This window comes from Neovison vison, chromosome 13, assembly GCF_020171115.1.
Source record: "Neovison vison isolate M4711 chromosome 13, ASM_NN_V1, whole genome shotgun sequence".
NCBI lineage: Eukaryota > Metazoa > Chordata > Mammalia > Carnivora > Mustelidae > Neogale > Neogale vison.
Window position 1 is genome coordinate 61,439,203 of NC_058103.1, and position 26,935 is coordinate 61,466,137.

General features: G+C 35.9%; 1 protein-coding gene across 7 annotated transcripts; it reads left to right on the forward strand.

Annotated features, from left to right (window-relative positions):
• The first annotated feature begins 4,290 nt into the window (after window positions 1–4,290).
• Window positions 4,291–25,039, forward strand: LOC122894326 (MAP3K12 binding inhibitory protein 1). 7 transcript variants are annotated; one of them, XM_044231974.1, is made up of 9 exons: window positions 4,295–4,457; window positions 8,219–8,338; window positions 10,136–10,360; window positions 10,443–10,539; window positions 13,041–13,106; window positions 13,334–13,486; window positions 17,517–17,614; window positions 22,674–22,712; window positions 24,448–25,039. In XM_044231974.1, the coding sequence occupies exons 1-9, from the start codon at window positions 4,374–4,376 to the stop codon at window positions 24,553–24,555; spliced, it is 990 nt and encodes a 329-aa protein (XP_044087909.1). In that variant the 5' UTR covers window positions 4,295–4,373; the 3' UTR covers window positions 24,556–25,039. The 7 variants fall into 7 exon arrangements, with proteins under 7 accessions (XP_044087914.1, XP_044087909.1, XP_044087912.1 ...); XM_044231972.1 differs by having other exon boundaries at window positions 4,296–4,502; XM_044231973.1 differs by having other exon boundaries at window positions 4,296–4,502; window positions 24,451–25,039.
• The last annotated feature ends 1,896 nt before the right edge of the window (window positions 25,040–26,935 follow it).

Genomic DNA, 26,935 nt, shown 5'->3' on the forward strand with positions numbered 1-26,935 from the left:
ATTATTTTTGGAAATTTCTCAGCCATCATTTTTTGAAATGTTTCTTCTGCTCTCATCTCTCTCTATTCTCCTTCAGGGATCTCAGTTGCATGTATGTTAGTCTGCATGGTGTTGTTCTGCAGTGCTTGGATGCTTTCTTTGCAGTTTTAAACACTTGCCAAATCAGCCTCATCACGTCCCCTCACCTCTTAAGACATCAATCCCAGGAGAGCACCACTCCCTTCTGTGAGGGACTCTACAGGGATGTGCCTCTCAGCTCCTAAATTTTAATAATTCCAAATTCTTCCCTTTGTTCCCCCAGCCCTAGAGGGGTTAGCTGCTTCCTGAATTTGCTATCTTTGTGATCTAGTATTGTTTTCTTATTAGCTCTCTCTTTTTTTTAAAGATTTTATTTGTTTATTTGACAGATAGAGATCACAAGTAGACAGAGAGGCAGGCAGAGAGAGAGAGAGAGAGAGGGAAGCAGGCTCCTCGTTGAGCAGAGAGCCCGATGCGGGACTCGATCCCAGGACCCTGAGATCATGACCTGAGCTGAAGGCAGCGGCTTAACCATCTCTTAACAATTTACCCTAATAACAATTTTTATTAACATTTTATCTGTTCAAATAGCAGGTATGGTTTCTGTTTTCTAACTAAACCCTGACTGACTCAGAAATTGGTATGGAGAGTCCCAGTAAACAAATCCTCGAAGACGGGATTCTGGGATTTGTTGAGTTGTGTTGTTGGACTTGATTATAGTGTAAGCTCCTTGCTAGTAGAAAGTGGAATGTTGTGATCCATTTCATGACATGGTAACACAATTAGTCAGTATGACTCCCACTTACTTGGCCATGGAAACTTTTGTTAAAAGAAGCATCTCACAGGACTAGTGTTCAGCAGAACAAACTTTGGGAAATGCTGGCTTAGCCATACTTCTCTATTCAGTGAATCCTCCCTAAACACATTAAGTACATTCAAGTTGATGCTCATGCTTTATCTAAATTAAGAAATGTACTCATCATTTGATCCTCAATCTATGTTATACATCAAGTGTTTAGAGCTTTTCCTGACACTGAACCCAAACACCTCCCCACAGGAATTAACTGGTTGTATTGCCTTATACATACTTCTAAAATGATCATTCTCACATTATATCATAGTTGTTTGTTTACATATATGCCTAGCCTACTAAAGTTGGAGCTCTTTGTGAGAGTCCTTGTCTGATTCCTCTTTATATATCTCATGATGATCAGAGTGTCTGGCATATACAAGATACAATTAATTGGTATGGCTATCATTCATGAGAATGGTTACAGAGGCTAGCTATATGTATTAAGAAAAATTTGAGCACTTTGAATTTGGTATTATTCAAGAAGAGGATAAACAGACATGCTTTGTTATTTGAAATGAATTTGTATATCATTCTTCCCATGTGGTACAATTTCTACAATTTCCCCTCAAGAGTAGAAACTTGTTTTTGTCCCATTTTACATTTTTGTTCACCCTAAACAGGCAAATAATTCAGCTCAATAAGAATATATTGAGTAATTGCTGTATGCCAGGTACTATAGCAAACCTTGAATATACAAACATGATATGTATAAATGCTCATAGTTCAGTGGGGAGACAGACTCAGAGTCAGGGAAATTTTACTATCAATATGATAAGTACGATAATGGAAAGTATATACAAGTTGTGGGAGTTGTTTAGCAGAAAGGATAAACTCTTTATGAGAAGAATTAAGGAAGACATCCCAGAGATTTCTGAGCTGGAGTTTGAAGGAGGAATAGGAGTTCTTTAAGCTGACCAGAGGCAAGGGCATAAATTAAAAACAAAAACATGGAAGCAAAAAATAGTAAAATTTTGAAGAACTAAGAACAGTTTCAGGAGCATTAAGCACCAGGTGGTTTGTGGCAGAAAATGAGGCTGGAAATTTAGGCAAAGGCCAAATCATGAGAAGAGCCTAAGATGCCATTCTAAGGAACTTAAACTTATCAATCAGGTTATGCGGAGCCAGAGATTTTTCCTTTGCTGCATTAGTTAAAATGTGTACTATATACATGGAACAAACATCTCTTGAGCACTATTAATAGTGCATGCATTTTACTGTGCACTGGATTATTTCATGGGGTTGTACCTTAAAGGCACTTCATAAAGGACATTTTTGTTGTTAAGACAGATAGGCCAGATTTCATTTATATTTTCTATCCTTTCAATTGATCTTATCATAAACTTGCAGGACAGTATTTCTAATTCTGTTGGTAATGCTAAGACCAACACTTTGAATCATTTCTGCCAGGCAGCAGATTTTTCAGGAACCCACTTTATAAACTAAACTTAGTCTTCTATAGGGGGAAAATTATTTCCTTTATTCCCTTTCTAAATGTCATAGCTTTCATATTTTTGTTGTACATTACTATCTACATATCTCTATTTAAAATTAGCCCAAAGAAATCCACATTTTTTCAGCCTACAAACTCTTCTATTTAAAATAAATAGAAGAAAATGAGAAATTTTCCAAAATGAAGGTAGTAAGCATCAGGAAGGAGTCAGAAAGATCCCTGGAAAGTAGAAATAATGCATAAAAGAGTTAAATTCCAAGTATTATCTCAGTAAGCAATACTAAAATATAAGTGGAAGTCTGGGTATCAAAACACAGAATTACAGAGGTAACATATAAAAGTCAAATGGCCATCGCTTCTATAACAGAAGTTCAAGGAAACAAGTAAAACTTGAAATTTCAAAATCAGTGATTTTTCCATAGACAGGAATGAGCAGTACCTTATTCAAGACGGTATTCTTATACAAAGCATGTCCCCAACTGTTTCCTACCAGTGTCCTGAATACTGGTACAAAAAAACCTTCACACCTAGATGAAAACAAATGATCTGAAACCAGTTGCTAACTTGTTACAAAAAAAAAAAATCTAGTTACCCTGTTATAATTATTCTCTAAAAAGAGAACCAGAGGGACAGAAAATATGCTTCCACTGCAAAGAATCATGAATTTTAGTTAGATAAGGAGATGAGCGCCTTGAATGAGAAGGTTGCTCGATTTTGGATTACATATTGTGAAATCTTTTTTCTGGATGTTTCTAGACATAGGCGGATTATAAATTGTATATCTTGCTGTGAGCAAGGGAACAGACAAGATTTCTCAAGATCCTGTCAAGCCTGGTGATCTTTGGAAATGAAAGCCTAATTAAGAGGCTCCCTAGGGACAGGTCAAAGGAGTTCTTTTATCCCTACTGCCCCTATTCCAGTTCCTTGATGCCTATTCTGCTCCTTTCATTCAGCCTCTCTAAAACTGAAGAATACATATTATGCAAGTTTCCACCTTTGCTGCCTCTACTGTAAATGCATTAGACTATTAAGAGTTAAGAATTTTAAATACTTCCTCCCTTATCTATAAACTGATGGGTTTTATTTCTGAATAGAGCTTAACATTTAAAATTCTTCCAAAAGTTTTTTTTTTTCAGTTGGACAACAAAACTTTTTAATGTTAGTCTGACTATACCATAAAAATCCTTCAAATACCTTTTAATAAATCTGATGAGTACGTTGCCAAATTTCACTTCAGATTTGTCTTCCTTCTGGTTTCAAAGATTGTGTTGCATGCAATGACTTACTTGGGTTAAACTGTTAGAACCTACAGATGTGTCTCACTTCTTTGAAAGCTTTAGGGTAAGCGTCTCTACAGTATCACCCAGAGAGTAGCAACTGACGGATGTTTTAAAATGTAACATATTTTAAAGTAATTAATGCCATTCCCTTGATAGTACACGAGGAAACGTAGGGCATATTATCGTTTTTTCATATTCTCCGCTCTCTCACATGAAAAATTAGTGACATTAGTTTACCTAAGTTTTAAACAACCCTGTAGAGGTGAAAATGTTCTAAGTATGACCATTCTATGTGAAAGAGTTTTCCAAGTTTAGAAGCAGGTGTGGGTACTGCTGCATCCCCGAGCAGCAGTCTTTCCTCAGACAACTCCACAGTGCCATGTTAAAATTTTAACTTTTATAATTCGAAATTTTAACTTCTAAAATTCTAACACTTAACTTTAAGTTTCCTCTTACCAACGCTCATAAGAAACTTCTAAAAATCAATATAGGCTTCAGATGCTAACCCTCACTAGACCACCACTCCAACCACCATCCCAAATACTATACGCCAGCTTCGTTCGGATCAGCAATTACCTGCTCCAAGTCTTTGGCGTGACGATATACTTGCACCTGATTGGCGCACCGGCTTGTCAGTCATAATGAGAGGCGGGGCCTCAAAGGCCTGTTCTAAATTAGACGCTGTGTTTTTACGTCATCTGCCCGCGACGAAAGCAGGAGGGGGGCTTGTGAGCACAAGTTGGTGGTGGCCGGGGTAGCTTGCGAAGGTGTCATGGCTGCTGCCGTTGAGCTTAGTCTCTCGAGCAGTGGTGACAGGAGTCTGGAGCGGAGCTGCAGCCCCAATCTCTCCCAAGAGGTGCTCTGCGAAATCTTTCGCTCTCTGCATGGCCTGGTGGGACAAGTGAGTGGTGATCTGTGGGAGTAGCGGTATGGAAATTTTCCGGCCCCTCCCCCCTTTTTTCCTCTAGCGGAGGCGGGGGGCTGCGGAGGGCTGCCGGGGACCCGGACAGTGTCTGAGGCCGGAGGAGGAGCCCGAGCCCAGCCGTCTGCAGTCGGAGTGAGGATCGCCATACGGGCTTAGTTCAGGATGGGTTGCAGATCAGATTTCCTTGCAACTCTTCTCCCCAAAAGTGAGAGAGTATAGTGTAAGTGAAAAACCTGGCTCCGAGAAGAACAGGCTTTGAGAGAAGGAATGTTAAAAAGCTTTGTGGGTTTTGGAAGGTGCCCGGCGCTCGCGATCCCCTTTCCTTCAGTGAATTCATTATAGAAATTGATAGGTTCGTACGATCTGAGAGTTTTGGAAAAGGTCTCTCCGCCTTTTTTTTTTTTTTTTTTTTGATGACTTGCTTTTAGGAGTCACTTGGTTTCTTTCTTTTTTTCCTTCTGGATATTTTGTGCATCTTTTATCCTTTCATAGAGGGAGGAAAATAAAAGGAATTAATGTAGATACTTCTTGCATAAAGTTGGACGAGTTATCCATGGTTGATACAGTTTGCATCAGAACTGTTGTTTAATCGTCATTTAAGTATTAACTAATTTAACTGGCTGATTAAATAGCTTCTGCAGAAATGTCATAATAAATTGGATTTAAATAAAAGTACTCCTTACACTCTATTCCGATCAAGTCACTATTTTGTTTCATGAAGTAAAATGGAAAGCATACTATAAATGAGAAACAACTTGAAAATAAGTTTGCTTGCTTTTAAAAAGGAAATCTTTTCTCTTGTATCCTGGAATATTTTCCAGTTCAAAAAGTTTGTTACGGGATTACTACTAGTGCCCGTAGGAGGCACAGTGTTAACTTCCTTTATGAAGGCAGAACATTTGTCTGATTTGTAAAAAAAAAAAAAAAAAAAAAATTTTAAAGCCGTGGGTGGATGGAGAATACATTTTTTAAAACGTTACTTCAATATTTTTAAAAATCCTAATATGTTTGTCATTACTCTAAGTTAAAATTTTGTTTGGTGTAACAACAATTATTAATAGATCTGCTAAAAGTTCTAACTTTTGAACTCAGTTGTTTGCCACGGACTTACTAAAATTTTTTAAAGACCTGGGACATTAATATTTTAGTTTTATCACCCAAGACCTGTAATAGTTTCATAGTTTAAGAACGTTTTATGTGCTGGAGATTAGAATGTTAAGGTATATTTGTGTTTTAATGTCAGGATGAAAAAAGTTTATGCTCACCTATAATTTACGGAAGTTTTATTTTCAGTGGTGAGATATTTTTTTAAAGTAACATTAAGAAACAATTTAAACATTTATTTTGAAAATTAAATACTGAATTTTTAGATCTCATTTACAAATCTTTATATATATATATTTCATGATTTAAGTTCACTTATGTCACCTGTCAAAAATGTTTCGAGTAAGTATTTGGAAAGTTTACGTGACACAGTAAAGGAACCATCTGTACAAATGTCAAGAAATTAAATCTCATTAATTAAATACTAACCATTTTTATATTCTCTATATTTTGAGATGTATTGTTTAAAAATAAGAATGAAAGCCACAATACTAATAAAATTGCCCCTGGAGGAAATCACTATTTACTTTTGCAACAAGTTTACAGGATGTTTTTTTAAAATGTAAGTTTAAAAAAAAAAAAAAGTTTCAATATGCCTAAATTTCATTCTGCATACTATCATTATATTGTTGGCTCTCCTCAATAGGAAGCCTAAAACTGAATGTTAAAAAGTATTCCATATTTCAAATTTATGGATTTTAACATTATTGCTTGCCTCTGCATGGCTCATTTTATCAAGTTGGAAGCATTTTTTATTGTTAGCTTGGAGTTTCATACTAATTTTAAGTTTTTACTGAAAATGCATACTTAAATAGTCCATATTAATGTGAGACTAATACATTTTTGAGTGAATGATTTACAATTACAAGTACAAAAGGTAGAAGTGCAGAGAACTCATTACTAATAGGGAATTTGTTGAATAAATAGTTGGATATATTGGGACAATTTTAAAGTTAATCTGTATCATTATTATGTGGTTTTCTTAAAAAACCAAGTATCTTTGTGTTTGAAAGGCTTACATAATTATGTTAAATTGAAAGGAAAGTATGATCCCAACATTACGATTTATTTTCTGTAAGTTATTATTTTCTCTAGAATATTTGATGCTTTATTTTGGTTAAGGATTTGTCTGTCCCTAAACTCTATTCATAAATTTGTTATCAACTGATTTTAATAGTCTTAGAGGACTGTAGAGGTGCAGTAATAGTTTACTTCCATATGTAAGTTGTTGTCTAATGAAATTTTTATGAGCATTAATATAAATTAAGATTAATGCAGTAATCTAATGTAAAACCGTAGTGATTATAAACTAATCTTTGCCAGTACAGCCTATCCGAAACTTCCTATTTCTTTATACTTATCTGATATGTACTTTAAATGTTTCTTGTCTTGTCTTATGCAAAGGGTGGTAAATTTTTGTCATATAGTATTTATTCAGTACAGTACCTTTTTTGGTAACTTTGGATCTCTGGTTCTTTGTCAGTGATTCATCTTTTTGTTTTATAATCACAACTCATAACATCTATATTTGAACTAATGTACTATTTGCTTTTATTTTGTTTTAGAAAACATGACTTTTAATAAAAGATTTCTGAAAAAACAATAAACTTAATCCTACCATGCATTGTATCTTTATAGTATGCTAAAAATGCATATCCCTAGAAAAGTTTTTGGAGTTCACTTTTTTTTTTTTTCTTGAGGTTCACTTTTATTTGCTTGAAAGCCTGGAGATGGAGGCTTTTCCTCTAAAATATCCAATGATTTTAATATTAATTTTATATGTAGGTTCTTGGTAGTTTTCTATATATAATTTTATTCTAATAGGTCACACATAGCCAACTTATAAGAAGTTTTATATGACAAGCCCTCACACAGTATTAGAAAATACTTTTAGTGAAAGATCTGGCCATTCTATTCAGTCTCTGACCATTTATTTCACTATTGTGGAAGAGTATTTGTTTTTCACTTTAAGATTTCCACAGCTAGATTGTAGTTTTTTATTTGAAGTAGATAAACATGTTGCCATTTATCCCTAGACTTTATAATATGTATGAATAATGTTGATTTTTAAATTACTTTAAAATTGTTTAAAGTTGAAAATAATAAAAATGTGATTCAGAAAACATCAGAGTAGTGATATATGTCAGTTATGTCTTTGTGTACCTATTTAACAAAAAGGAATGTTTATACCAGAAGTTTCATAAATGTGCCTCCCCTTCTGTTTAATGGTCTGAGCTAGAAGTACTGAATAGGGCAAGCCTATCTTGGCCCTCATCCAAAGGTTTTAGAAAATGAAGTGTCAAAAAAGCCTCATCTTTCTATCTTTCATGGATGGTTTCACCTGCAAGATGGTCCCATTACACAGACCCAAGAACAGAATTAGAATGAGAGGTCATTGGTTTTTTAATGAAGATTACACCTTTCTTGGCCGTTTAAAATGGTAATGAGAGCATTTTAATGTATCATTAAAAAATCTGGTAACTTTGAGCTAAATAGGCACGTTACTCTAAAGTATTATTTTTGTGACATCCCATATACACAGCTTAATCATGTAATTTTTGTGATGTTGCTGGTTTGCCCCTTTGAAGCTTAACCTCAGAGATGATGTGGTGAAAATTACAATCGATTGGAACAAGCTCCAGAGCCTCTCGGCATTCCAGCCCGCTTTGCTCTTTAGTGCACTTGAACAACATGTTTTATATTTACAGGTAAATTTCTTGTTAAAAACATTAAGTCAGTATTGAGAATAGAAATTAATTGTAGTTAAATTATAAACTAGAGTATTTGTCAGTTCTGTCTTACTTAACACTGTCTTACTTAACAGTGTTATCAATAAATGGTTACTTCAGCCAGATTAGATCCAAATCTGTTAATTTATATACTGATCTGGACGGCCTCAGGAATATAGTCCAATAGGCCGATGTGGTTGTGAAGACTGAATGAATGCAGTTCTATTCAATTCTAGACTTGCACTGAAAATTCAATACAGTTGCATCTATGGTGGGTTATAATTAAGCAATAAGACACGGCAGGTGTGTGTCATGCTATGATAATGATTCCATGCCTTGGGTGAGTTTGGAGGCTCATGGAGTGCTTTCAGTGGTTCAAGAAGTGGCATTATCCCAGCATGACACATCCTGGAGTGTCTATTGCAATTAAACAGTTTCAGCATAGTTTTTAAAAAGAAAGTAATTTCTGTGACATTAATGTCTCATTTTAGTAAGTAGCCAGTCACTATTTTATCTTTTCTTTTTCTTAACAGTTTGAAATAATTCATCCTCTATATTAGAAATCAACATTGAGTTATTTATAATAGTACTGTTATATTTTTTAAATATTCCTGTTCAATAACTGAACAGTATTATGACCTTGCTGGTTTGCAGTTGAACATCTCTGCAATTATAATTGTTGTTAAGTTTGCAGTTTATCTCTAATCAAAGTGTAAAATATGAAGTGTCAAAAGGTAAGTGAAAGAACTGTTGCATTGGTCATTTTACTGCTATTAAGATGTTCTAAGGTTCCAGAAGAGTACTTGGTAGAGTAAACAACAGAAGCAAAATTATAGGTATGAAAAAAATAACTGGAACATTGACAACTATGGATGTGTTTTGATTAATGAAATAAACATTAATTTTAAGCCCTCTGTTTAGTGACTTTATGGGAAATTTTAACTCTGTTTCATATTGAAATAGTTAACCCTGATATTAATGGACAGAAATAATGAGCGATAGAACTCAAATGAGGCCTGATTAAGAGGGGGGTGGTTTTGAGTAGTATAATTTACATTATACAATTGGGTTGTTTTTTGTTGTTTTTTTAACCCACTCTACTATAGTGATAGGCATATATCTCTTCCCAGCTGTGGATCTTGGTAGTTTTTTTTTTTTTTTCCCCTTGTTCATTTTCTTTTTTAAAAATTTAATTTCATGACCCAAGAAGATATCTTGCCATGTCAGGAAAAGCCCGAGTATTCACTCAGCATAACACCTATATATTTCATGTCTATGCTCTCTCCTTCACTTTGGCCAACTGCAGTTTCAAGTGGAGAATCTCCAGTGATACAGTGATAATGCAGGGCTTTGCTGAGTGAGAGCACTGGCTCTCATGTTAAGGAGGAAAAATACTAAGCCTTAGTGTTCTGAGGAGGCATTTGAATGACATGTTAATTAAGTGGCATTGGTGCCAGAGGCTGAGGCTTTGATTTGGCACAAAATAAAAGATGAGTGACAGAATGATTCCCTCAAAGAAAATTTTAAATTTCCTCAGGTTTTCTTTCTTTCTTTCTATCTTTTTTTAACAGATTTATACCAAATGATAATGGTCACAATAGCAGAGAACAGCAAACACTTACACGTGATCAGATCTATGTATACTGACATGCTAACTTTTTATATATAATTGATATTAAATATTGCATTTACTTAACAGAAATTTATATAAATGTTAAATGTATAATTGATTTTGATTAGTTTGAACCTCTGCAGATGGAATTCTGTTCTTCTCAGCCTTTTTTAGCAAAGCTGCAGCCTCTGATTAAAGAGGAGAATACAACTGTTGTTGGAGAGATAGAAAAAACAGAAACGGGGAACAAGAATGAAGTAAATGCCAAATTTCCCATTAGTGACCTACAAGAGGAAGAAAAGCACAAAGATTGTGATTTAGGAGATGTGAAAAAGACACAGATCCATTATGATCCAGAAGTAGTTCAAATAAAGGCTGGAAAAGCAGAAGTAAGAAGGTTTTATTTGGGGGGAAGTATTATTTTAAATCTTATGCTCAAACTGTTAAAACATGCATACTTATTGTTTATAGATTGACAGACGAATATCTGCATTTATTGAAAGAAAGCAAGCCGAAATCAATGAAAACAACGTCAGGGAGTTTTGCAATGTTATTGATTGTAATCAAGGTAACTACCTGGAAGAAGTTAATTTTCATAGGCTTTTAAGCACAGTTTTTAGAGTTGCTCTGATTTTTCATTTGTTTTTAAAAATGAATAACATTAAGTCACAATTTATTTCACAGGTTTATTTAGAAACTAAGGCAGTGGAAATTCTTTCTGTTTAATAAGACTACATTGCAAAAATGGGTTTCGTTTTGGTTATGCCAAAATCAAATAAATGTGGACATAAAAGGGCTAATGTTTACCACAGGTGAAGATTCTTTTTTAAAGTTCCTTTGGGAAATGGAGATGAAGTATGGGTGGCAGCATTTTTTAGTCTCACTAATAAGAAGGAACTAAGCTATATAAATTTTGAGTTGTAAATGTATTTTTGAAATTATGTTAATATATAAGTAAACTTAGTAAAGTTAATACTCCTCAAGAGGGAGCAGTTTTCTCACTACTCCTGAGCTTTCTGAAATGTTTTGTCATGATAAAAGCAATCTGTCATCAAGACTATGATGTCTTATGCTTTTTTCCTTTCTCTCATAGTGTATACATTTGCTGTTTTTCATAAGATTCTCCTTTTCCTCTCTACTTGATGCTATAGTGTAGTTAAGATCTGTAGGTATGCTGTAGAATACAAAATACTGCAAAGCACTGGCATAGATCTTTCTCAGGCATCATAGTAATAATCAGAACAAGTAGTTCTTAGAAAAAATTATGGAAAAGAGTTCCTAATTGGAATGAACATTTTTCTTGTTGCCTCTGACATCTCTTAGCTAATTATTACGAATACAGAATTGTCAAATGAACCTAGAATTGACTCTTACATTGGTACACTGATTCTCTTAATAATGAAATAATACAGGCTCAAGTGGGTCCTAAATTCAGTCTTTTCTGCTACTAACATTATACATGCGTAGACTTAGTATTATTTTCCTGTTAGCTTTTCAGAATAGGTACAGTAGTGGCACAATCTCAGGTACTACAATCCATCCAACTGCAGGCAACCCATGAGAAAGGGTTTGTTGAGGGAGCAAGCACATGTGTCACTAATGTTATTCCTCTGCTCTCCCTGCTAACTCTATTATTATAAACCACCAGGGGATAGAAATTGACAAGAATTGAAATGCTCAGCAGGATTCCTTGGCCCATTCAATCCCTTGCTGGCTCAAAACAGTGCTAGCAAGAATTGCTGTGGAGAGTGACTAGCACTCACACATTCACTGTCTTCACACCATGCTGAATTTCTCACTGATGGGTCAGTTAATCTATATACTTGGAATATAACTCTGGAATGGATGATAGCTTCTTTTTTTAACCCTTAGCCCCATGAAATGGGAGAAAGAGAATGGAGAAGTGATGGCCCTTTAAACGTATATTGAGGTGTCTCAAAAGAAAAAGGAAAGAAGAAGAAAATGATTCTCTTTAGTACCTATATATAAAAGATGAATTTAGAATTATGTTCACACAATTTGATTTGTCAGCAGACCTATTTAGGAAACTCAGACTGAAAGAAAAACACATGAATGTATTGTCATGTGTTAGTGTATTCTTTTGATACCTGTCAAAGGAATTTATCTATTGTATAAACAATAGATTTTTTAAAAATTCCATAGGGAAAAAATTTTCTTTCAGTATCTCTTTTACCATCTATTTTTTATTAAAAATCAAGGGAATTTTTCAGGAAATTTACTGCAATGCATGGTTTTACTTAATGTCATTTTAAATATTATGAAACATTTTTATATTATGTTAACATTTTTCCAGTTTTCCCCCTGGGTTTGTAATTTATCTTTTGATACCTAATTTGAAAAAAAAAAAATACACTTTTCAACTTAGAAAAAAATTGGAACAAATTTTTACAACTTATTTTTCCTAAAATTGCATTTTTTGAAAAGAGTGGTCTGGAAAGATATAGCTAACTTTTGGTAGAGATTTTTTAAAATTAGCATTGGAAACCTAAGTAAAGTGGAAAAGTATATGTTATTCTTGAGGTTTTAAGATCTTTTTTGTGTGGAGTTCTGAAATAAAAATGTGTTAAATGTATAATTAATCTTTATTAGATGATCCTTAATTTGATCAGTAAATAATATTAAAATGCTGAATTTTTTAAAGGTTTTTCAGTAAAAGTAATGAGTTCAATTTATTTCTGTGATGAAATAAATGGAATAATGTCTCTTTGGCATATAGAGAATTAAGTGCTCTCTATAAAATAAAATATTTTCTCTAAAGACCCAGATGGTTTGGGGGAATATTGGTATTTATTAAAAAATTAAATTGTACCATTGAGTGCGAAGGACTTTTCTGTATGCAAATCTGAAGATAGGTAAGATTAAAGATTATAAATTTTAGAGGGGGAAGTTCACTGTATTTTATCCTGTATGAGATGGTTATTTAATTACTATTATTTAAAATGATAATTCTCTTACTAGTAGTATGTTAATATGAATTATTAGAAGTTTATCAAAATCTCACACATTTCATGTTAAGAATATACTTATACTCATCTAAATTCTCCTTAGAAAACAGTTGTGCAAGAACTGATGCTGTTTTTACTCCTTACCCGGGATTTAAAAGTCATGTAAAAGGTAAGAACCCACTATGTATCTTCATCATTGACAGAAGCTTGTTCTAAATTATAAGCAAAATGAAATAGATATCACTTCCTATCTAAATTTTGTATATTTTAAAACAAAGTCTTGCCTTCTTACTTGGGTTGATGGTCAGATGGATTTTATGAAAAGAATATGAAATACTGTTAGAATTTCTGACTTTTAAGCCTATTAAATTATATTTCAAAAGTTTCTTAATATAGTTTCTAGAGTTGTGAATACATATGGACCACAGACCAGACCTGAAGGAATTCAGGGGTCAGGTCATAAACCTAACAGCTTGCTCCGAGATTGTGGCAATCAGGCTGTCGAAGAACGACTACAAAATATTGAGGCTCACTTGCGATTGCAGACAGGTAAGCAGAGTGCTGGGTGGTGCCCCATAAATGTACCTTTGCAAGTAGTTAAACTCAGTTTATTTAGTTAAAGAGTTTCCACTGAGCATCTGCCATGTACAAAACATTGCTCTGGTTGGTACAAAAATGAATAAGCATAGCCCGTACTCTCAAGGAATCTACAGTTCATGTGTTTATGTTCTTCCTACTCTTACACTTCTAACCAACTTGAGACTGTTAGTAGAATGGGAATAGATTCCAAGTAGATCCTGACATTCTCAGTTTATTAAGTCACAGCTGAAAATTAACATAATCTTTTTCCTGCCACCAATTTCTTAACTTAATGACTGTGTCTTATTCTGATCACTCACTGTGCTAGTATTACTAAGTGTGATCCTAGTCCTCAAGGATCTTTCAGTCAGGATAAGCATATAGATCAGTAAATGCCTTAGGGGAAGTGAACTAACATTTATTGAATAATACTAAGTGCCAGTTACTCTCAGAGTATTATCCATGTCAACTCACTTAATATTTAACAGTACCCTTGTGAGTTGTTGGTGCAATTATTGTCAGATAATAAAAATGAGTTCAGAGACCTCAAGCACCATGCCCAAAGTAGTAATGACAAGTAGGAATCAAACCTCAGTCTTAACTGGCTGCAAAAAAGCCTGAGTCTCCCTCCCCATTTAGTCACCAGATCCTGTTGATTCTATCTTCTAAATATCGCTCAGATCTACCCAATTCTACTTCCACAGCTACTACTCTAGTTGAAGTCACTGTGTTCTCTACCTCGGACTGATAAAAGGATATCAGTTGGTTGCTCTGCCACTAGACTTCTTCCTCAAGACAAATTCTATACCAGTAGCCAAATTGCTTTTCCTGAAGTTCTGATTTGCTGATCTTGCCACTCCCCAGCTAAAAATTCTTTCATAGTTTCCTGTTACCCTTATATGCATACCAAACTTAGTATTTATTCATTCATTCCACAAAAATAAGCCAGGTGCTATTCTAGGCACCAGGAATACATGTGAACAAAAATTCTAGTATATAAATTATATGCTACACAAGAAGAGCTACAGATAAAGCAGCTTGATAAAGTGAAGAGAAGGGATCTTGGGATGGGAGGGGATTATAATTTTAAGTAGCATGATCTACATCTATAGTTCCAGCCCCATCTCTGGGCTTCCTCACTTCCACTCATTTGGCTGTCCTAGGGCCCTGACCCAGGCTTTCTCTCCTGCCCACACTTTCCCCTCTTGATCCCAGATGATACGGACTCCCCTTTCATGTAGTCTCAATAGCACTTGGTACTCCCTGTCATCCTTTACAGCAGTTATCACAGTTGTGTGCGTTTAATACCTGTTTCCTTTGCTAGAGAGTACGGTCTGCGAGAGCAGACAGTCATGTTCATTAACTTTGTGCTTGTGCAGTTTCTGGTACAAAACAGGTACTCATGAGTTTTTAAGTGAACAATTGTTCATCTCACCTTTTCACATGATACGCAAAGTACAGTGGGTACACAAAGTTAGTGTTTAGCTCTCTCAGGGGAAGTCAAGAGATGGTATCCCTGGTAAAGCGACATTTGCACTCTTAAAGGATTAGTTGGGAATTTGTCAGCAGGCAGGAGCAAATTATTCCAAAAAGATGGAACAACATCTGCAAAAAGCACTGGGGCACATAAATTAAGGAATTTCTGAGTCCAGTCTTGCTGGAGTATTTCCTGAGTGGAAGTAGAAGAAGGTAAGACTAAGTAAGACTTCAAGGGTAATAAGAGGTTAGCATTAAAAATTAATCCTCTCCCCAATAACAAAACGCATTTTTAACAAAAGAACTGTGTAAAAGGATGGACTAGCTTATTAAGTCTAATAGTATCAGGGCATGGTGACTCAGTCGGTTAAGCGTCCGACTCAAGTTTTGGCTCAGGTCATGATCTCAGGGTCATGAGATTGAGCACCATTGGGTTCTGCACACTGGGCATGGAGCCTGCTTGGGATTCTGCGCCCCAGCTCCCCAGCCACCTCTTTCTTTCTGCCACTCCCCCCCACCCTACCCCCCCTGCCTCTTGCACAGGCTCTCTCATTCTCTCTCTATATATGTATTTTTAAAAGTCTGATAGTATCAAGTAGTTAATTATGAAAAATCTTTTGAATGCCTGCTGTGTGCCAAATGCTATTTCAGACACGGGATACTGAAATGATACAGTTGTAGTCCCTAGCTTCAAGAACCTTGTTATCTGGAAGAAAGAATAATATTGAAGTAGAATGTTATGGTGCTATGAAGGAAGCATATATGGTGGGGCACAAGGAGCCTCCATGTGAAGGCATTTTAGGCAATGCTCCACTGACTCAATGAAGCTTGAACTGGCTCTTGAAAGATACAGAGATGAGGCATAGAGCATTCTAGGTAAAGGAGGCAGCAAGAGCAAAGTCAATTAAATACATTACTCATTTTACCTTACTCAAGAGTAAGAATGACCCAGATCCTGAAATAAACATTCTCAAAAAAGAAATCTATTTCTAGAGTTTTCATACGTAACAAGTTGATACTTTTGATATGAAATTTGTCCATATCTTTTAATTGCATAATGGTTTTCTAATTATGTATTGTCAGTAAATATTGAGCACCTGTGTAGTTTGTGAACTGATGGTTCCTAGGTTTGTGCAGTGCACAAGCTGCACAGCCATACCTAATGAACAAAACAAAATTATGCCCTCCAGGAACTTATATTAAAGTGGAGAAATGGGCAATAAATTAAAAAAAAAATAGGGCTGTCAGGTAATAGTAATGGTTTGAAAAAAATAAGAGAAAGGATAGGGATTGCAGTGGGATAGGTGGTATCATTAGTACTTTTTAAAAGGTGGCCAGAGAAGTTCTTGCTGATAAGGTAACTTTTGAGCCCAGACCTGAAGTTGGTGAGAGCAAGCCTTGTGAATATGGAGGTAGAGGAATCACAGGTGTGAGAGTACTTGGCCTACTTGAATAACAGAAAAAAGGAATCAAGTGGCTAGAATGATAAGGGTGTGGAGAGAATGTCCAAATTGTGGAGGACCTTGGATACTACTGTAAAGGCTCTGGTTTTTAATCTGAGTGAGATGCAAAAGTACTAGAAGGTTTTGAACAGAGAAATGACACTCTCTGACTTCTGCGTTTTAAAAAGGGTCACTGCTGTATTGAGAATAGGCTGTGAGAGCAAGGTAGAAACACGGAGACCAATTTGGAGATGGTGGTATCTATAAAGAGATGGTGGAAGTCTAGACAGAATGGTCATGTTGTGGTGTGAGAAATAAGAGGATTTGGAATATAATCATAAACTGAAATTTGAGTAACCTTAATTCATCTTTCCCCTCCACAGAAAGGTTGTTAGGTAAGAATTATGATAAAGCTCCTCTTTAATACTATTTTAGGTTAAAGGAGGAAATGGGGCATGTAAGGAGAAACAGAAATTAAAGTGAGAAATACATACAGCAGTCACTGAATTGGACTGTAAGGTGTCCCTATGCATTTTCCTCTCAAGTAACTATCCACATCTATCAGAAGTACACACTGTTCTATACAGGAACTCTTCAGTAGCTTGTAATGAATTTACAAGTAAAACTGGCAAAATAGGAAGCATAAATGGGGCTGGAGGAGAGGTACAAAAGAATACTACACTCCATGGTGTATAATATTGAAAATGTGAACTAAGGATTTCTTTCTTTTTCTTTTACTCTTGTTCATTATCTTCTCAAGCTTAAATATTCCCCATTCCTCTGCATAAGAATCTTCTTTGCACGTTTTTTTTTTGTTGTTGTTGTTGTTGTTTTGTTTTGGAGAGAGAGAGAGAGCAGTGGAAGGAGCAGAGGGGGAGAGAATCCTGAAGCAGATTCCCCACTGAGCAGGGAGCCTGACACAGGGCTCGATTCCAGGACCCTGAGATCATGACCTGAGCCAAAATCAGGAGTTGGCTGCTTAACTGACTGAGCCATCCAGTGCTCCTGCATGGAATTTTAAGAACAGAATTTGTAAGAAGAATTATTCAGTAGTATTTCAGAATTTTTTTAAATGTATTTAGGTGGTCCAGTGCCAAGAGACATTTATCAGAGAATTAAAAAACTTGAGGATAAAATCCTGGAACTGGAAGGAATCTCTCCTGAATATTTCCAATCTGTAGTAAGTATAAGTGTCCTTCAAAAACAATCTATATCTATTTATATATATATAGTTTATTTTGCGATGCTTCATCATGTTCATTTATCTGCTTACAGGTGAAACGCCATTTTAATAATTCAACAAACATAGTCCTATGTAGGGAGTTACCTAGTTTTTTAAAAAATAGTTTTTAAAAATGTGATTCTAAACATTGTATTATTTGTAGACTCACTTTTTTTTTAATTGTATTTTTTTAAATATAACATATTTAATATAAATAAACATATTTATTTTATGTTACCCAGATTCTCAAACTGGAGCCATTTCCATAGCATAATAAATCAGCCTAGGTAGTTGTCGATCCTGTCACTATGAACATGCTGTCTTGTAGAACAAAGGCTTCCTCTGGGACCCTGCTCTGTCAGTTATCCTTCTGTCTCTTTAATCCCTCCCTGTCCACAGACTCCTTCCCTCAGCTCACACATGTTTGCATTCTCCATACTAGACAAACACCTGAATCTGCCACCCTATCTTTTTCTTTACCTTAACCACCAAACTTTTTGAAAGACTAGTCAATATTTGTCTAATTCCTCATTCTAGCATTTATTTATTCATTCATTCTTATTCCCTTTTCCAGGGACATTAAGAAACAATGTTGTGCTGATAAGTCTCTCTTTGTCGCATCAGCAGGTTTTAGACAAGCGATCCTGAGCTGATTGTGTTATTTTCCTCAATCTTTTGGGGTGATTATACATAACACCTGCCTTTTCTGAGGATTAGTTTTCTTTCTTTCTTCTTCTTCTTCTTTTTTTTTTTTGGTTATTTTTAAATTTTATTTCTTTATTTTTGGTTTTCTTTCTTTTTTTAAGCAGCACCATGTTAAAAAACTAAATCATGTAAAAGGGAACAAAATGTTTTAATTTACTAAGTTTTTAGTGAAAATTTTACTAAAACTCCTATCTGAGAAACTATGTAAAGTAACTCATTAGCATGAGTTATAAGTCACTGGTAAAAATAAAATTAAAATTATTTTAGTGTACCAGCAATTTTTCCAAAGTGGCAAACTGGGTATTAGAGTAAGGTACAGAAAAGAAGTATTTCCAGATGAAGAAGTCAGGTAATATAACAAAGGTGAGCAGTGAAACCCAAAGATGAAAAATTTAGAGAAAGAGTTTCAGTAATTTATTCCCCTCAAATGAGGTTTACTAGAGTTCTAAGGGCTGAAGCAAGGATTAAATGAGATAATACCAGTCCAGCACTTAGCATGCTGCCTAGCACATGGTAAAACCTCAGTAACCATTAATATTTATTTAGTTTCAAAAAAAAAAAATTTATTTAGTTTCAGAAACCACATATGAAGTAGCTATATAAATGTAGATAGATCATACAGTTCCTCTGGCTCTCAGTCATCTAATTTAGATTTCTTGGTTGTACTAAATAATTACAAAGATCTTTCCAATTTTAGTATTATTCTTTGAATGTATCTTCTAGAAAACTTGGTGAAGTATGCTTTTTCTTATAACAGTCTACTAAACATTGTTCCATTCAAGCTGCCTTAAATAATCCCTACGCAGGTTACTTTTCTAGTTCAATTTCATACTTTGTTAATGTAGTCCTTGTTAACATAGAATTGATCTTACAAGAAAGCAAAGTATCACAGTATTAGATGCCCCCAGAGAGATCTTGCTTCTTCGTTAATCTCTTTGATTTTGACTTACAAAGCTTAACATCTACCTGTTATTGAACTTGGTTAGCGAAAAAACAGCCCTTCAAATCATTATCTTGTTTTTGGGGGATCTCTTATACACAGCATAAAATGTTTAGAGTATTTGGTTGGAGGTAAAATAGTCAGCTTATAGAGGACCTTAACTGCTATACCCAGAAGTTTAAAATATTTAAAGTTTAAATGCTGTTGAAAGCATTTGAGCAGGAAGGTAACTTGAGCACATTATTTGGAAGATTTATCTAATACTGTTCTGGAAGGTAGATGAGAAGGAAGAGGCTAAGATTGAGGAGACAGTATTAAACTAGCTTAGATGTGAAGTGAGATCCCGAACTAAGGACAAGAGAGTGAGAATAGAAAAGATTAATGCAGGAGATAGTAGGAAATAAAGTTGACAAATACTGATAATTGATTGGCTGTGGAAAAAGACATAGAGCAAGGGTGAATCCACTTTCTGATTGGAAAAATTATATACCATCATTGACAGAAATAAAATCTGAAGGAGGAGATACTTGGGGAGGATGTGAATTTAAAGTCCTATCAGGATATGCAGATAGAAATATCAGGTAAGCTTTTCAAGAGTAGGATTTGTATAATTGGGAAAGTCTGTAGAGCTGACGATTTAAACACAGAATAGGTAAGAACACTAAGACTATCAGAGGCCTGAAGTCTGCAACTCAGTGACAGCGTAACTTCAGCAGCTGGCAGCATTACAAATTAGCATTTCAAAAATTAGCATTACAAAAACAACCAGAATTGTCCTGGATGTGTTGGGTTACCATACCTGTAATAAAACTGGTACTTTAAAAAAATAGTTCCAATTCTATTAAACAATATATATTTTATTAGAAGAATCACTTTTGGATTAGTATTGGAAGTGACATGTCAAGTCAATAGTGAGCTGCAAGGAAGCACAAAACACTGAAAAGCTTTAAACATTCAGATTAACTCTGTCCTCAAGGCCTCTGAATAAATATGGCACAGGTCCAAAGGGAAGGAAGATCTCATAGTCACCCATCCATTAGAGAACAAATGTGCCATCTTTAGAAGCTGCACTCCTTGCTTGCAGTAGCTCCAGCACTAGGAATGTCCATGCGCAAGAGAGGAGTTATACACATACCCTGCAGAAGACGTAACATGTAATTTATCACTCTTACTATCCTCATGCTGGGAGTACACGTGTGGCAATTACATATTTTTACATATCTTTTGAAGGTGTGCAGAAAAGACTATATAGGCTGTACAGTCTTCTAGCTTCTAAAGTTAGTAAGGAAAATTTGAGCCCATTGAATTTCTTAAGGATTGAATTTTTGTAGAAACTGAATTCTGAACTCTAAAAAAGATTTTAAATGAAATGTGTTTAATTCAGATTGAAATGTAGGTGAACTCTAAACACAGGGAAGACTCATAGTTGAATAGAGATTTGTTATTATGGGTAACATTAAAGCATAGCATATGAAAAGGGAAAAGCTAACAGGAAAAATAAATTGTATTTGGTTCATAGAACAAAAGCAGACTGACTATATGAATTTCTTTTCAGTTATGAAACAGACATAAAACTCCAAAAAAATGTATATAAAACAGGAATTATAACAAAGATTAGTGTTTTGTTGTACCTTTTAATGTAATCATTCTAAGGAACTTTACTCTTCACATTTAACATGGAAAGACTTGAATGTGGTAATGTTTAAACATTTTTAAGGGCCTGACTTAATAAACCATTTAAAACATACAATCCTTATGACTTATTTCCAAAGAATTACTTACTGATTTTAAATTATGACCCTTGAAACAGTAAATATAACATGTTCACAAGTACATTTTTATAGTACTTTGTTCATTTTGTAGCATTTATCACTTATAATCATATGTTTAAACATCTGTTTTTCACACTATATTTTGAACCTCTGAAGGGCAACTATGTGTTCATCTTTGAACACAGAGACCATAGTAGGCATTGAATAAATGTACAAATGAATAGCATTTGGCTGATAATTCACTGTTGGACTTTTGAAGGTCAGTTAACTTTCTTCCAAAGCACTGACTAGGTAGACTCTTAGCTCTAGTCTATAATGAGGGAGGGGAGAGTCAGCTGCATGTGCACAGGCCCACGTGTCCAAGTACGTGGTGGGCCTGAAACATGAGGTGAGAGCTGGATCTGGGTGGAAAATTAAATTGCAAACAGATTTTGGAGGGCCTTGAAGGGCACACTAACCAGTTTATAATGCCAGTGTCACTAGTGCACAATTAAGTTTCTGAGAAAAAGAAACCTGCAATTTAGGTTCCTGTATGGTGGCATTATGAACTCTGAGTTGGAGAGAGATTAGAATCAAGGAAGATAGTTTAGGAAATATCATTGTCCACACTGGGGAGAAATGAAGATCTGAATCAGGGTGGTGGGATGGGACTCAAAGGGAAGAAATATTTAAGACACTACACCTAAAATAAGCCCCAAAGACCACATTTTACTGTTTTCAAGGTACTGAATCATTGATGTCCTTATTCTCCTCATTCTTATACTTCTCAGTTTGGTTTTGTGATATGATAATAATCTGATTGCTCAGTGACATGGAAACTATCAATATCTTATAAACTCTTAGACAAACAAGGGGAAGTATATTTTAATCAGGTGTGTAAAAAGACACCTCTTGGAAAGGTAGAAGACTGAGAAGCCTTCTGACCAAAATTAAACATTAAGCCCTTAACCTGCCTGTGGGCCCCATCACAGGTAGCCAGATCAGTTTGGCAAAGGAAGGAACCTGTTTATATAAGCACCTTTCCCCCCATATTTAATAATTCCAGCACTTAATGATTTCCCACTTACTGTAACTACTGATAAGAGGCATATCTTGAAATTCTTTGAAACACTTTTTGACACAAAAGGAAATGTGAATTTTTACCTTCCCTTCTAAATCCCAGTGGTCAGAAATGTTCATGAGAACATTTTGCCACCTACACTGGCAGTTTCTTTGTCAAATATACCAATATGCTAATTTGCTATTCTGAATTTTGTGGTTCTGTGAGACAAAGGACAAAATCTAAAAAAATTCACTTGGTCAGGGTTTAAAAGGTTCAGCAGCATGTCAGCGAGAATGTTGTCCGCTCAAGTTACAGACATTTTTACTCAAAGTGACTTAAACAGTGCTTCAGTGTTACTACTATGTACTTTTAATATCACTGTTTGGAGGGTACCTCCCAAGATACAAGAAGGCAGATGTTAGTGGAAGCTAGTGCTTGCTCAGACTTACGGGCTTTGTTTCTGCCAGAGTTCTCTGTGTTTTGTTCAGTAGTCTGTAAATGAAAATTGTGTAGATTTTTTAAGCATTGATTGCTTACTTTTTTTCACTCTTAATCTAGAGCTTTTCTGGAAAAAGAAGAAAAATTCAACCACCTCAGGTAAGTTACTGAATTCTCTTTGTGGCTTCTGAAGCAGTTTGATTAGTTTTATACCTCCCTTCTCAATAAAAGTTCTTACTCTGGTTGCTTTTAGATCATATCTGGCATTTAGGACTGGGGGGAAAGGGGGGGCAGCATAAATTTATGAACTTGAATTAAAGAAAAAATTTTATTTGAGGGGCATGGAATGATTCAGAGGGGCCAGATATGAAAGTGTCTATCTAGCTGTTACTTGGAGCAAAAGGTTATCAGTTACAAAATGCTGAAAAACAGTAAATGCTCAGGTGATTTACTCCCCCCGCTTTTTAAAAAAGATTTATTTGTTTATTTGAGATAGAAAGAGAGCACAAGAAGGAGGGGCAGAAGAGGAGGGAGAGAGAATATCAAGCAGACATCCCCCAACCCCCACTGCTGAGAGCAGAGTCCAGAGCCCTGTGTCCGTGAAGTTTGATCTTATGACCCTGAAATCACATGAGCTAAAACCAAGAGTCTGACATTTAACTGATAGATGCCCCAGCACCCTGCTGCACAACGCCCCCACCCCCCAACCTTTTAAGTAATCTCTATACCCAGTTTGGCAGTCAGACTCAGGACCCCAGGATCAAGAGCTGCATTCTCTATCTACTGAGCCAGCCAGGCATCCTGTCCCCCTCCCTGCTTTGCTGACACTACCAATTCGCATCTAAATAAAAAAAGGGTGTTTGGGTGATGTTGACTTCAGCCCACCACTTTCCATAGTACTACTATGTTAATTAGTTGAATCTTAAATAGTAAGGTTCTGGTAGCTATAAACGGCAGTAATGTGAAATTAAAGTTGGAGAAGACTTTGAAAATTTTATTTATTTGTTTATTTTTTCCTTGAAAGATTTTACTTATGTATTTGACAGAGAGTGAGAATACAAGCAGGGGGAGCAGCAGGCCTGGGGAGAGGGACAAGCGGGCTCCCCGCTGAGCAAGGAGCCCGATGGAGGACTCGATGCAGGACTCCATCCTCGGACCCTGAGGTCTTGATCAGAGCCGAAAGCAGATGCTTAACCCACTGAGCCACCCAGACGCCCCTTTGATTATCTTTTTTAAAGATTTTATTTATTTATTTGACCGAGATCACAAGTAGGCAGAGAGGCACGCAGAGAGAGGGGGGAAGACGGCTCCCTGCTGAGCAGAGAGCCTGATGTGGGGCTAGATCCCAGGACCCTGAGATCATGACCCAAGCTGAAGGCAGAGACCTAACCCACTTAGCCACCTAGGTGCCCCGCCTTTGATTTATTTTTTAAGAGTAGCATACTACTTATTATTTTAATTGTAGAATTTTGAGTATATTTTTGAGAGCATCTATTTTTTCCAGGAGAGTTAATTGATTTGCAGTTGACCCATCAAAAGAGAATTTCTAGCAGTTAAGCTAATCCTAAAGTTTAATTTTTTTACTGCTGATTATGAGAATAGTTTGTTAAAGAAAAAGTTTTTACAGTCCTTTCAGAGAGTAGAGAGGTCCAGATCTTTGTCATTAGAAAAGAGAAAGAAATACTAAGTTATTAAAATCAATAACTTAATAACCTTAGTTATTTTATTCTTTTAAGTTTATGATATAGTCAAAATATATAGTTCAGTTTAAAAATTATTCTCATGAAGGAAAAAAAAGACATTTACCATATCTTAGATATAGTTCATTTAGCACTTTATCTGCATTAAGATACTTCAGAGTCATATTTAGCAATCTTATTCTTGTTGTTTACAGCAGAACTATTCACTGGCTGAACTTGATGAAAAAATTAGTGCCCTCAAACAAGCTCTGCTCAGAAAATCAAGAGAAGCAGAATCCCTGGCTACTCACCACCTTCCCTGAAAAACTCTTCTCATTCTTGTCACTTGACTTTTTATATACGTGTAACTTACCCTGCAGTTAATTCAATGGCTATGTGGTCATCAGTGTAGCTTCCCTCGGGAGGCAGTGTTTCTTTTCATGTGAGTCCAGCGTGCAGCACGTTATCTTCAGATATTCCAGTGGATTTTGAAATGGTTAGGCATTAGAAACAGCATTGTCAGTATGTGTTCCCTTCTGTTTCAAAGGAGGTATTCTGGAAATTGAGAAACTTAAAGTGAAAGCACATCTGTGTGTGTGTCTGTGTGTGTGTGTACCACATAAAGCAAGATTTATTTTGAATAATAATATTTAAAAGGACTTTATATTTGTAACATCAGCGTTAACCAGTTAGTTTAAATCCAACTTTGTACATAAGAGGCATTCACAAAAATTTATCAACTGAATATTAAATGAATGCATACATTTTTTAAATGTCAGTTTTAATGTAAATAAACAGTAGATCCCACCTTTATTCCCTTCCTGTGTGTTCTTGAGCAAGTTAATCTCTTTCTGCCTTAATTTCCATATCTACAAAACAGGAGTAATAATAAAACCAAGAGTTGTCATGAACAGGTGAGATCATGCATGCACAGCTTTTGAAACTGGCCCAAGGGAAGTGCTCAGTAAACGTTAGCTGTTACTACTGTATAAAACCAAGTCTGTCTTTGAAAGTCTTTAGCTGTCATAAACATCCCTCTCTCAAGAGCCTCACTTTTTTTAGTGTTTTTAGTTATGTCAGTGTATGTATTTCCATAGTTGCAAATTAACTTTTTAATTAAAAAAGTCAAGGAGCAGATATTTAGGTCAAGAATTGTTTGGCTGCAAGAGATCAGAAATCTACCTAAAAAAGCCTGTAAATAGGAAGTTGAAGAATCAGAAATCTGGAATTTAACTGCAAGAAGTATAGCCGGACATTGTGGTGTCTAGGAGGTCACCAATAGTTCATCTCTTTCTCTGTGTCTGCAGTGGCCTCTGGCTGTTTCTATGTCTAGTTCTGTCTCTGTCTCCTACCTTCCTTCTTTTTTGCTCGCCCTCTTCCTGTGTCTCTTTCCCCCTCTCTCTCTCCTTTGTTCTTTTTTCTCTTACACCTAAGCATCTATGCGTCTGGTTTATTCTATGTGGACTCATTCCTCTGAAGGCCTCTACATCACTGCTTCTCCACACAGGGCAACATGCTAGCCCTGTCTCCATAGCCTTGGCATTCATGCCTTTGAGTTGCCATGGTGCAAACTCAGCTCTGTAGAACCAGCTCTGTAGAATCTCACAACTCCACTGACCCACTTACCTCTTGGTATCTCTTAGCTCAGCTCCTGAGACTGAAGCTCACTCAGCGAGATCAGGGGTCTCAGGCAGTTGTGGCCAGGATGACGGGGCAGGACCTTCTCACAGAAATAGGCAGTATGCATGCAACCTCACGTAAGCATTTGCAGAAGCCTTGACAGTGGAGTCACCTGGTAGAAAATGGGGGTTTTGGAATCATTCCCAAGAAGTGGATGTGGACTAGGTATATTCCCTGAACATCTTTATTCTCTGCAGAACAACTCATCCTTCAAGACACAGTCTCGCCTGATGTGATCCAGTTTTAGAGGTGAGCTACAAGCGGCTGCTCCTCAAGTCTCCATCTGGTTGTCGTAATCACCATCCTGCCTGAATGGCCTCCTCTTGGGGGTATCAGCACGTTTTACTACCACCACGCCAAAGATACAATAGGAAAGACGTCATAAAAACTATCAATTAGAGAAAAAGGTTGACAGAGGTAGGGAAAAAAATCTAGAAAAAAGGATCAAATAGTGGTCTCTAGTCTGCCTTTAAATAAATGTCCCCAGTTTGTTTCTTGACCCTCTTGGCATTAGAATAAATTACTAAATCATGCCTGATGGTCCCAGGATCTGTCCATTAGAAGGATTTCCTTTTCCCATCTTCCTTCAGGCCTTCTGAAAGGCATTAGAGTTGACATCTCTCCACTTCAGTAAGTATTGTCTGGGACCAGCATTCTTTCTACTTGAGTCAGAACCTCCAAAAGAGACTAGGACCAACACCATATTGCTTTGAGTTGGTATAGGTGCCTTGTTCTGATAACTGCCCCAGAATTTTAGTGAGCTTTCAGTCATTGTCCTTCTTGAGTAGTACATCCTTGACTAAAAGGCAATGCCAGGAATTTCTGTAGGGTTAAGCCTGCTTCCTTGATTACCAGGCTACCTAATGACCATTCCCTCAGGATTCTTGTTATTTTGGCTCTTCTTAGACCCATTGTTCTTAATGGCTTTGTCCTCAAGAGAATAAAGGAGGCAAAGTGGAAAAAGGCTGCAGAAAGGAAGCACTTCTTCCATAGTCTAGCCCTGAAAATCCCTTCCCTCCACAG

Bases quoted from the DNA above. Each gene is read 5' to 3' on its own strand.
- LOC122894326 (XM_044231972.1), top strand. From the start codon at position 4,374: ATGGCTGCTGCCGTTGAGCTTAGTCTCTCGAGCAGTGGTGACAGGAGT. The intron at 10,361-10,442 runs GTAAGAAGGTTT...TATTGTTTATAG, and splicing joins TAAAGGCTGGAAAAGCAGAA to ATTGACAGACGAATATCTGC. The intron at 22,713-24,447 runs GTAAGTTACTGA...TGTTGTTTACAG, and splicing joins GAAAAATTCAACCACCTCAG to CAGAACTATTCACTGGCTGA.